The 10,519-nt window shown below is 38.2% G+C and overlaps 1 protein-coding gene across 1 annotated transcript; it reads left to right on the forward strand.

Moving 5' to 3' along the window:
• Window positions 1-3,215: 3,215 nt before the first annotated feature.
• Window positions 3,216-10,252, forward strand: LOC101311928 (probable S-acyltransferase At4g24630-like). Its single transcript, XM_004290444.1, has 5 exons — window positions 3,216-3,496; window positions 6,548-6,733; window positions 7,454-7,786; window positions 7,971-8,204; window positions 9,443-10,252. The coding sequence occupies exons 1-5, from the start codon at window positions 3,458-3,460 to the stop codon at window positions 9,944-9,946; spliced, it is 1,296 nt and encodes a 431-aa protein (XP_004290492.1). The 5' UTR covers window positions 3,216-3,457; the 3' UTR covers window positions 9,947-10,252.
• The last annotated feature ends 267 nt before the right edge of the window (window positions 10,253-10,519 follow it).

A 10,519-nucleotide genomic window follows, 5' to 3' on the forward strand; every position in this document is an offset into this window, starting at 1 on the left:
AAAAGTCGAGGATAAGTCGTTTAGGAAACTTTCCTGTTTTTAAAAGAGAAAACTTACCTTTTCCATTTTGGGAAACTTACTATCTTTGAATCTTTCCTATTCTGACTTTCCTAATTTATTTTGGAAACTTTCTTTCCTCTTAAGATAGGGATTCCTCATGAAGCAAGGATGTCAAATCCTACATGGATTAGGCCCAAGATGGTCGCCATAAATCAAGGAGAGGGACGGCAAAACCCTAGGGTTTCCTGCCGAGTCTTTCTAGGATTTTAAGACAAGATTTCGTTGTCTAAATTAAGGGATTTATTATGCAATTCAAATCTGAAAATCTGGAAATTAATTCCTTAAATTCTTTTGTCTAAAAATCTGATTTTACAAGACTAACTCCTTCCCTTTTCAGGAACAATAAATGGCGCAGCAAATTAAAGAGGATGAGCTGATTTTCGGCAATACAAGGAAGGATACTAAATGGCTGATTTGTTGTGGAGATCAAGCAACGTACCTAGTCCATAATTCAGCCAAATTCATCACCTTTGTGCGCAAGAAATTCTAGAGAGTTCCCAACATATTTTAATTAATTTGTCAGGCAATTGTCTTGGACCGTTGGATCAAGATAAAATCAACGGTGGAGAATAAACCCTAGGTGCGACATGGACACTATAAATAGAAGACATATGCTGAGTTTTGGACATCATGTCTTCACGCACAAATCACAAAAAAACAATAGCATCTTTCTTCCTGTAGCCGTGTGCATCTAGGAGCCGAGAAGCCAACGTTGGAGAGCAGCCTTCGGACTTCTCCAAGCTGCAGCCGAGATCTTGAAGCTGAGGAGCACTTGTGTCATCATCAACTGGCCCTTGAAGATCATCGAAAAAGTGTAACAACATGCCTGTTCTCTTTTTTTGCGTTAACTTTAAATTCGGATTCAAAGTTGCATGGTTGTATGGTTTGAACTTGTTATTCTTTTAAATAAATAAGTATGATGTTGATACGTTGGATGATTGTGAATGGTTTTATTTGTTTGTCATGCGAATTGTTAAGCATATAGTTACATGTTATATACTAAACCGATTCTGCAGGATTGGTGATTGCTAAGATTTGTACTAAGCTTCTTCAAGTAAGTATAAATCTAAAAGTAGTGAAGGCTATGCCTAATGGCCGAGACTATATGTTATGCATCTGGGAGTTAAGCTTCTTCAAGTAAACTCATGGTACATTTGAACTCATAATTCTTTAGTTCTTAATGACTTGTATATTGTGTGGACGGGTGCCTTCGCATCGATCGCAACCTTTATATGAGATTGTCTACGTGTTAGGACTTCTCCAATGTAGACGATTATTAAGTAGAATTCGATGGAATGCAATGACTTCTTCAAGCTTGTGTTTCGGGTTCATTGACATATCTTGCTTGACAACATTTTTATTATTCACATGATAATATATCGATTCATACTTGTTGTTTGAAGGTTGTGTGTGTGTGGAAGATGATCACTTGTATATATTATACTTTTATTTACTGTTTTCGTAGGAATGTTAGAACAAACCCCAAAATCCCCCCTGAAATCATGTAAATGTAATTGTTGTTTATATTCTGTAAATAACTCTTAAATTAGACTCTAATCTGTTTAGCTTTTTAAACGCAGGAGCACCCTAAAAGTCCCCGGATTGATCGAACCTTATTTACCAATACTACAATTGTCAAAACAAGGTTCATAATTGTCGCACGCCCGGAAACGAGCCGCGTCAATGAACACCACCGCCACCACTTTGCACTGGCCGTCTCTCATTGCCGCCCTCCTCCTCACCTCGATTTTCCTCTCTTTCACTCTCACTCTCTCTCTCTCTTATGTGGCGTCGCCGCTGAAAAACCTCTCCGACTCGTCGGGATCTACGTGCTGCGACTTGTTCTCTTCGGCGGAGGAGTCCGGCAGCGCCGTTTGCCTCTGCTACCTAGCTCATCTTCCGTCTTCGTTGAGACTGGGTTGGAGTGCGTTGGGGATGGGCTGGGTTCGTGCCGAGATCGATGATGGTGCTGCTGGGGCGCTGCTTGCCAGCGTGCGCCGGGGTCGGTGGAGGAGGCCAGTGTTCTCGTCCTCTTCGGTGGAGGAGGCCGTCGGGGACTGCGACTCGTTCTCTTCGGTGAAGGTGGGTGCCCAGAGAAGAAATATGGGTGCCCAGTTCAAGTGAGTTAGTTGTTTTTTTTTTTTTTAATCCTTACATTTGAATATTTGGGTCAGTAAGTGATTATTGAGGATTGATAAGTGATTATTGGGGCCAGTAAGTTATTATTTGAGGTTTGTAACCTGATTATTGAGGGTCAATAAGTAATTATTGAGTGATTACTAGGTGTCAGTAACTGAAAACTAAGTGATTATTGGGGTCAGTAACTCGATTATTGAGGGTCAGTAAGTGATTATTGGGGGTCAATAACTAATTATTAGAGGTTAGTAACACGATTATTAGGGGTCAATAACTGGTTACTGGATGTCAGTAACTGGTTACTAGGGGTGAGTAACTGGTTATTAGGGGTCATTAACTAGTTACAAGGGAAATTCCAGTGACTGGAGTCTGGCGGCCGGTGACCAGAGTCCGACGACCGGTGACCAGAATCCAGCGATCGGGGAAATTCCGGTGACCGGTGACTGGAGTCCGGCGGCCAGTGACTGGAGTCCGAGGTTCCGGCCAAGTCTTTTTATGTTGAAGAGGTGGGGGCAAAATAGTCTTAAAATAATATGGTTTGTTAAGACTTTAGTAATGATTTGTGCATTTGAACATAAAGATTTGTGCATTTGGGCATAAAAAAGGTTACCTTATATTAAAATAGGCTAATAAAAAAGATTGTCATTGAAATAAAAAATAAGAGATTTAAATTAATACTAAATAAACATTTTCCCTTAATATTCTCATCTACACCCCCACCATCCGTTGTTGACATGGCTGCTAATTTTGAAACCTTAAACCCCAACTGAAAACAGAGTTTTAAAGCTTTAACACCGATTTAGGGAGTAATTTGCCTCAATTTTTAAATTTTCATTTCCTTCTTTCTTTCGGTTACATTTTCCGGAATCTCAAAAACAAAAATAAAAACTCTTTTCAAAAACAGTTCCTTTGGTTTTTACATTTTAATTTGCTGTTTTATTTATTTACTTCTTTTCCAAATTCACCCTATATATCCGATTCTACAAGGTTTTGTCACGAAAAGAAAATATTCCCCAACCCAGAAAACCACACTCTCTCCCCCAAAAATTTCAAACCGCCATCTTCACAGACCATCATTTTCAATTTCGCTTTTTCCAATTTCCGAAATTGCCCAGAACCCAAACGTGGAATTCTACGCGTTTCAATCAAAAAGAGTGTGAGGTTTGGATTTGGGTTTTGGGGTTTTGGTAATGCGATGAACGCCCAGAAGTTCCAAATCTTCGACTCTGTTCCTGCCTAGTGAAGCGCGTTGGGTTTTCTCATGGCAAAGCGCGTCTACCAAGTCTGGAAAGGAAGTAATGTAAGCCCTCTGTTGTTTTCTCCCTAGGGTTCAAATTTTGGATATGTCAGTTAGGGCTTGCTTTGTATTTGTTGGGTTTTTGTGGAATTTTAGTGGGTTTTTGTGGAATTTTACTGGGTTTGTGAAATTGGGTGGTGGTAGAATTTTGAAGTTTTGGGAAGTTCATTGAGTTGGAGTTGTATTGGTTTCTGGGTCTGTTTGGTTGTTTCTTGGCTGCTTATACTCTTTTGGGTATAGTTTGTTTGTTTCCTGTGGTTTCCTTTTATTGTTCTTCATGGTTTATTTTAGGCTTTCGTAACTGTTGGTGTAGAAAAGGAAATGTGGAGTCTTTGTCGATTGAATAGTTGGCTTAGTGTTAATGGGGTTGAGTGCTGTGTTGTCTGGAGTGTTCTAAGTACTAAAATTTAGAATTTAAGTGTGACTTTGTTATTGCAACGTGCTTGTTAGGACAATGGATGAACACTTGCGTGAAGGGTTGTTACGATTGTTTCTTTCCTTTTTGTTGCTCATATACCGCTTTGTGTGGGGTAGATTGTGTTGTGATGGAGTGTTTCTGATATGAGGTAGGGTGGACTAATGTGCAGTATTTCGTTCAAGATTCATATTTAAGTAGTGAGAGTGAGGTTAACGCATGGTTTGATGGAGTATGCAGTTATAGGCAAATGGAGCCCAAAAGCAAGACATAGACTGGTGCCTATGGCAGAGAACATTCGAACTGATGTAGTTGGGGAGACAGAGCTGGGTTAAGGCTTAGGGTACAATGAATAAGTAGAGTGTTTAAGTTAAGTTGTATGCATTATGTGTACCTGATAGTTTGGTAAGACTTCTGCTGACCAGTTATCCATTTAGCTTTTTACATCCATGTCGAAGTCATAAATGATTTTTCATTCTCTGGAGAGGTTAAACGTCAAATTTTCATTTTTTTTGTTAGTTTATGATCCTAATAAATGATCATATATACCCACGTATTGGTTGTACAAATAACTGAGGAAGGATTCAAGTTTCTTATAAGAGTTCCAGTTTATTAGTATAGTTGGTCCATTCTAGTAAGTTGAAGAGACTATAAATTAACTGTTGCATTATAATGCTGGTAGTGAATGTGCAAAATTGCTCATGGATTAGTGGCTTGACTTAGGTTAGATACTTTTGAGTAAGAATCCAACTTTGGGTATTGAAGCCTTGTAGTCACAGTATACAAATTATTTGGCACTCCACCCGTTGCAATTTGGTTCTGTGTTGTCTTTCATCACCATGTATATGATTTCAGGCCCCTCCACCCTTTGCCAAGTGGTTTTGGGTTGGACTTCAACAAGTATTGTTATCGATGATGTGATAAAGCTTTGGGGTTAAAATCAACAAGTACTGTTATCGATGATGTGATAAAGCTTTGGGGTTAAAATCATACACTTCTTTGGTTCTTTTTGGGGAAGAAAGGAACTTGGCTTACATAAACATTCTAATTTAGCTAGTCATATTTTAGATGCCAGAATCCCTTATTTTATTTTTGAAGCTTTGTTTTTAGTTGAAGCGACCTGCTATACGATATTATATTCATGTCTATATTTTAACTCTGTATCTAATGCATTGGTTGGCTAACCTGAACAAATTATTTTTAAGTTTCATTCGGTCTTTGTTATAAAAAAATTTGAAATACATTTTAATGAAAAAACCACCAAGGATGAGATGGTTAACGATTGGAATAGGCAATTCTAATTATCGTTGTCTTTTGTAATCTTCTTTTTTCTTTTTTTTGGGGATTTTCTTTTGATAGATATGACAGTACAAAGGAGTTTGAAATGTTTGAGCTTTTGCACAATCACATAACTTCTACTGGACTTATTTTCTCTTGCAGTAGTTCTTGTTGTTCTTTGTTGATGAGGGTTTGTTATATGCAAGTGATTTGCCATGATACATGAAATTATTGAGAATTTTTGTGCCAGTTACAAGTGGGGGGCAACGTATTTATATGGGCAGTGCTCTTATGGCATAAACCAAGTGATTCTATATCCAGAGTAAAAAGAGACAAAGGAGAGACAAGTGGGAGACGACATAATTAATACAAAATAAAAAAAGAACTATTGTGGTAAGGCGTTACATGGGAAATCTAAAATAAGAAGAAAAAAAATACTGGCTATCCTTCCTGCCTAGAGATGTGATATGGTAACATTCCAAAATATAAATGCAGACCTGATATGGTAGCTTGTAGATGTAAAAAGTATATTTGAGAATGTGGGTTCTTTTGAATGGATCTAATGCGGTCAAAATGTGCTGTGTTGTAAAATTATGGTTATTGGACAAAGGCAGAACGATTGTTGTTAAGCTTGATGGGGATGACAGTAGTTGGAAATGAGTCATGGTTGGGTGGAGGTGTGGTCCTTGAGGAGACCAAATTTGCTTATTGTCTGGCAATGCTTGCAGTGTCAGATTGGATTGACTTTTGGGAGGATGGTAAAGGGGCCATCATTTGTTTTTTTTTTTCCCCCTTCTGTCTTCATTATAATGTCGTTCACATTGACATATGCTTTAAACTGCAAACATGCTTAAGAGCGAGTAATTGTGTTGATGAGAGGCCATTTGACAATTTGGCTGTTTGGCAATTGTAATAGTTGCCGTGACAATAAACTCTCTCCCCATTTCTTATTTGGGCACATTTGATTTATGATTGATCCCAATGTGTCGGTAATTTTTGTTAATCTACTCGGTTTGATGACTGATTTTGTTTCAGTTTTATGGTTGAAGGACCCCATGAGTAGAAGTGCATTGTAACCAATAGTTTTACTTGTACCTGAATGTGTTTGCATATTTATGATGCGGTATAATAGACTTCAGCAGTGCAAAAATACAGTATTTCTATGGACGAATATAGCTTGATAGTTTTCTTTTGAATATAGAAATATTGTAAAGAGGTCTACTTGATATGATGAGCTTGGCTATATCCTGATTTTTTCCACTGTAGTTGTTGATATCTAACTTCGTTATAGATATATGATTATCTTTCTCTCTTGAGATAGTGATTTTATACTTACCTTTCTTCCTATTCGTCCTTTGCAGAAGTTCATTCTTGGTGGAAGATTGATATTTGGGCCTGATGCCAGGTCACTGCTTGTCACATTGCTGTTGATCATTGCTCCAGTTATCGTCTTTTGCGTGTTTGTCGCGTGGCACCTTCGTCATGAATTTCCATCGTATAATGCAGGATACACCATTCTGGTGGTGGCGATTGTATTTACTATATATGTATGTCCCTTTGGCCTTAATAATTATTTGGAGTCATCTTTTTGCTGTCTTATAATTTCGAAAAATAAACAAGAAATATTATGTGCTTGACAAGTCCACATGCACTTGGAATATATGATCATGAATGGGCATCTGTTCTCTTTAGCACTTGCAATAGATTGTTACATTGTTTGTGGAGTACCGGAGTATCCCTGTTTTTTCTTCCATTTGTCCGCAAATATTACTGTTGATAGTTCTACAAAATTTCTTTGGTATCTTGTATGAGCACAATTAATGAATACGAGGTATGTGATACAAGGTGTTGTAGTGGTGTGTACGGTCATGTTAGGTGATTATATTTCATTGTTATATCCAAACTCTAAGGAACAAATAACTATATTTTTTTTAGCAAATTATGAACTGTATATGCCCTGTTTGAATTTCTTATAAAGGAAGCTCGGTTGATACAACATTATTTATATCCTGCTAGCTATGGCTATTCTCAACAAATTCTTCGTTCTCCATTAATAATAAGGCGATGAATCAAATTCATGTGTTTTTGGAACATGAATTTTCGTCAGCCTCTGAATTGTGTATTAAATTTTCGTCTTTTTTATGGTTTTGTTATTAGCTTTCTTATTCGTATTGTGTCTGTTTTTGAGGGTTGTTTTCACTGCGGTTCTCTATCTACTGTTCTCCTAGGTTTTGGCATAAATTAATTTTTTTAGTTAATCTTGATAGGTGTTGGTGCTTCTTTTTCTTACTTCAGCACGGGACCCTGGTATTATTCCACGAAACTCACATCCACCTGAGGAAGAGTTCCGATATGATTCTTCAGTGTCTGTTGATGTTAGTGGAAGACCAGGGAGTGGTAATGTTGGTGGAAGACAAACTCCAAGCCTTCAATTCCCAAGAACAAAAGAAGTGATGGTCAATGGGCTTCCTGTAAGAGTGAAGTATTGTGACACTTGTATGCTATATCGCCCTCCTCGTTGTTCTCATTGTTCCATCTGCAACAATTGCGTGGAGCGCTTTGATCACCACTGCCCTTGGGTGGGGCAATGCATTGGCCAGGTACCTAAATTTGCAATACTTTGGTTGTGTGATTTGTATTACCCATTACTAGTGTTTTGAATTTCAGAGTAATCCTTATATTCTAGTTTTGTATTTACTCTAGCTTCCTTTCTCAAATTGGCATTTATTTAGAAATCTAACTAGGCATTTGTACTAGAAACCTAATTTCCTATTATGTATGCAGTGCAACTATCGGTACTTCTTTATGTTCGTCTCTTCGGCAACTCTTCTCTGCATTTACGTGTTCTCAATATCCGCTTTGTACATTAAGATTTTGATGGATGATCATCGAGGGACGGTTTGGAAGGCAATGAAAGAATCTCCTGTGTCAGTGATACTAATGGCCTATTGTTTCATTTCTCTTTGGTTTGTTGGTGGACTAACTGGCTTCCATATGTACCTTATAGGTACCAATCAGGTCAGACATCATCTTCTTGGTATATTTGTTGGGTAGCATGCCATCTATATTACTCTAGTTCAGGGCCATGACCAAAGTGGTAGTATTAAATCCTTACGTGTCTCACATGCTCTTGATGAAATTGACAAGGATATAACATGTGTTATCACCTAACCATTGTTGAACTAACTGCAACAACACACACGTTGCAGCAGTAACCAGTAGTGAGAACAGATAGAAGTACATAACATTAGATGGATCAGAGATAAGACTGCCATTATTTGTCTTTTCCTTTTGTTTTTTGGTGTTGCTAAGTGTAAGATGGGAGGTATTAGAATTTAGTCTTTGTGTTGTGGTTTCAATGATTGTAAGCACGCAAAAGCATGCATGTAATAGTCTGGGTTGTGCATGTGGTGGAGTTTCACCAGTACTTGCTGGAAGCAAATAACTTCTTTGATCTTATTAGGTCTTTGATCTAAATAAGTCAAAGTTTTATTGTATTATTCAGATAGCTAAATGCCATTCTGCTAAAAAGTGTAAGCATTTTGGATATGATTGAAATTATGCAAGGCAGGCTTTGCATGTAATAGTCTGGGTTGTGCTTTTGGTGGAGTTGCACCAGCGCTTCTCTTACAAAATGTACAACATCAGGAAACAAATAGCTTATTTGATCTAAATAGGTCAAAGTTTTATAGTATTATTCACATAGCTAAAGAGTGTGCAGTTTGGATATGATTAAAGTCATGCGAAGCAGGCCTGCAGTAAATTTAGTGTGTTTGGTGGAGGTTTTCCACTGTCTTGCAAATTGTGTGACACCCTGAGAACAAATCTACTCTCTTACTATACATTGCAAATGTACAATTTGCTAATGCAACATGTACTAAAAGTATGGACATTTTGCTGATCAACAAAGATTTGTGCTTGTTTGGTATTTTTCTGTGGGGGCAATGGCTGAAGATATATGCTCCTGCCACCCCAATCTTGTAAAACCTGTAGAAATTGGAGAAAAGGAACAGGAAAGTCAAAGGAACCTGGCAATACTATTTACTTGTGGGGGTCTGTGGTTACTTAAGGGGCTTCATAGATTTATGTGGGGGTCTATGGTTACTTTAAGGGGCTCCATAGATGTTTGATAAGTATAATGAGCCCTTGGTCAACAGTTTTAATAGTTCAGTCATTGCTTTGAGTCTTTGACCCTGTTCTTGGTATACCATACACATTTCTTTCATGTTACTGATTTTATTTCTATTTTTTTGCAGACTACATATGAGAACTTCAGGTACAGAGCGGACAACAGGATAAATGTTTACAACCGTGGCTGTGTAAATAACTTTCTAGAAGTATTTTGCTCAGAAGTAAAACCCTCACGGAATAACTTTCGCGCTTTTGTTGAAGAGGAAGTGCAAAGGCCTCCCCCTTTGCCCACTGCACGGGAAGCAGAACCTGATGATTCGGGTGGGGATCCACGGTCAAAGGTAGAGGACGATTTGGATATTGGTGAAGATCTGTTGAAGATCTCACAGCGTCGTAATATTGAAGAGATTGACGAAGACATACGCAGTAGAGGGAGCAATGGACCGCATAATGCCTCAGAGGCAGACTCTGTTCTTGGTTCAGATCACCGCGCTCCAATCATTCGAGCTGATGCCCGACACTCGAGTTGGGGAAGGAGTGGGAGCTGGGAAATTGCACCAGATGTCCTTGCCAACGAAAATGTCACTGAAAGTAGAAGTCATGTCACTGCGCAGGATGCATGTCAATGATGAGTAGTTTGTGTAATTGATCTTTGAGATGGCATGCATTTGGTGATCTCTGAGTATTGGATGTTCATTTCCAGGGTTGGGGTTGGGACAGAAAAATGCCATTGACAAGAGACTTAAAATTATGTCTGAGGGAGTTGAATGTATTCCCTGTAGGTGTAAAACGTAGATTATTTTTTGTTGTTGTGAGATTGCTTGTTTTGATTTATTTCCTATAGAATAGGAAGGTGTGTTTGTAATGGTTTTGGGAATGAAGGAAGGGGATAGTGTCATGGCCATTTTTCATATAATATTCTTTTCCGTTTTCACACTTTCGATACGTCTACATAACCCAATCAAAGCTGATTCTTTGCTTTTTCAAAGATCCGTAAGGCATATAAGTTGGATGTTAGTTTCCAGGGTTGTGTGGTTTGTCATATCATCTTGCCATCGGTTGATCTTAATTTAGCTATTTTTTGTATGAGCTTTGTTTCTTCGCACGGTTCTCAGATTTGAACTCTATGCCATAGTGTAGACAGGCGAGTATTAAGAATTGAACTGTGGCAGATGGGTTGTAGAAGTGAAAAGCTTAATCCC

The sequence above is a fragment of the Fragaria vesca genome, linkage group LG2, assembly GCF_000184155.1.
Source record: "Fragaria vesca subsp. vesca linkage group LG2, FraVesHawaii_1.0, whole genome shotgun sequence".
Taxonomy (NCBI): domain Eukaryota; kingdom Viridiplantae; phylum Streptophyta; class Magnoliopsida; order Rosales; family Rosaceae; genus Fragaria; species Fragaria vesca.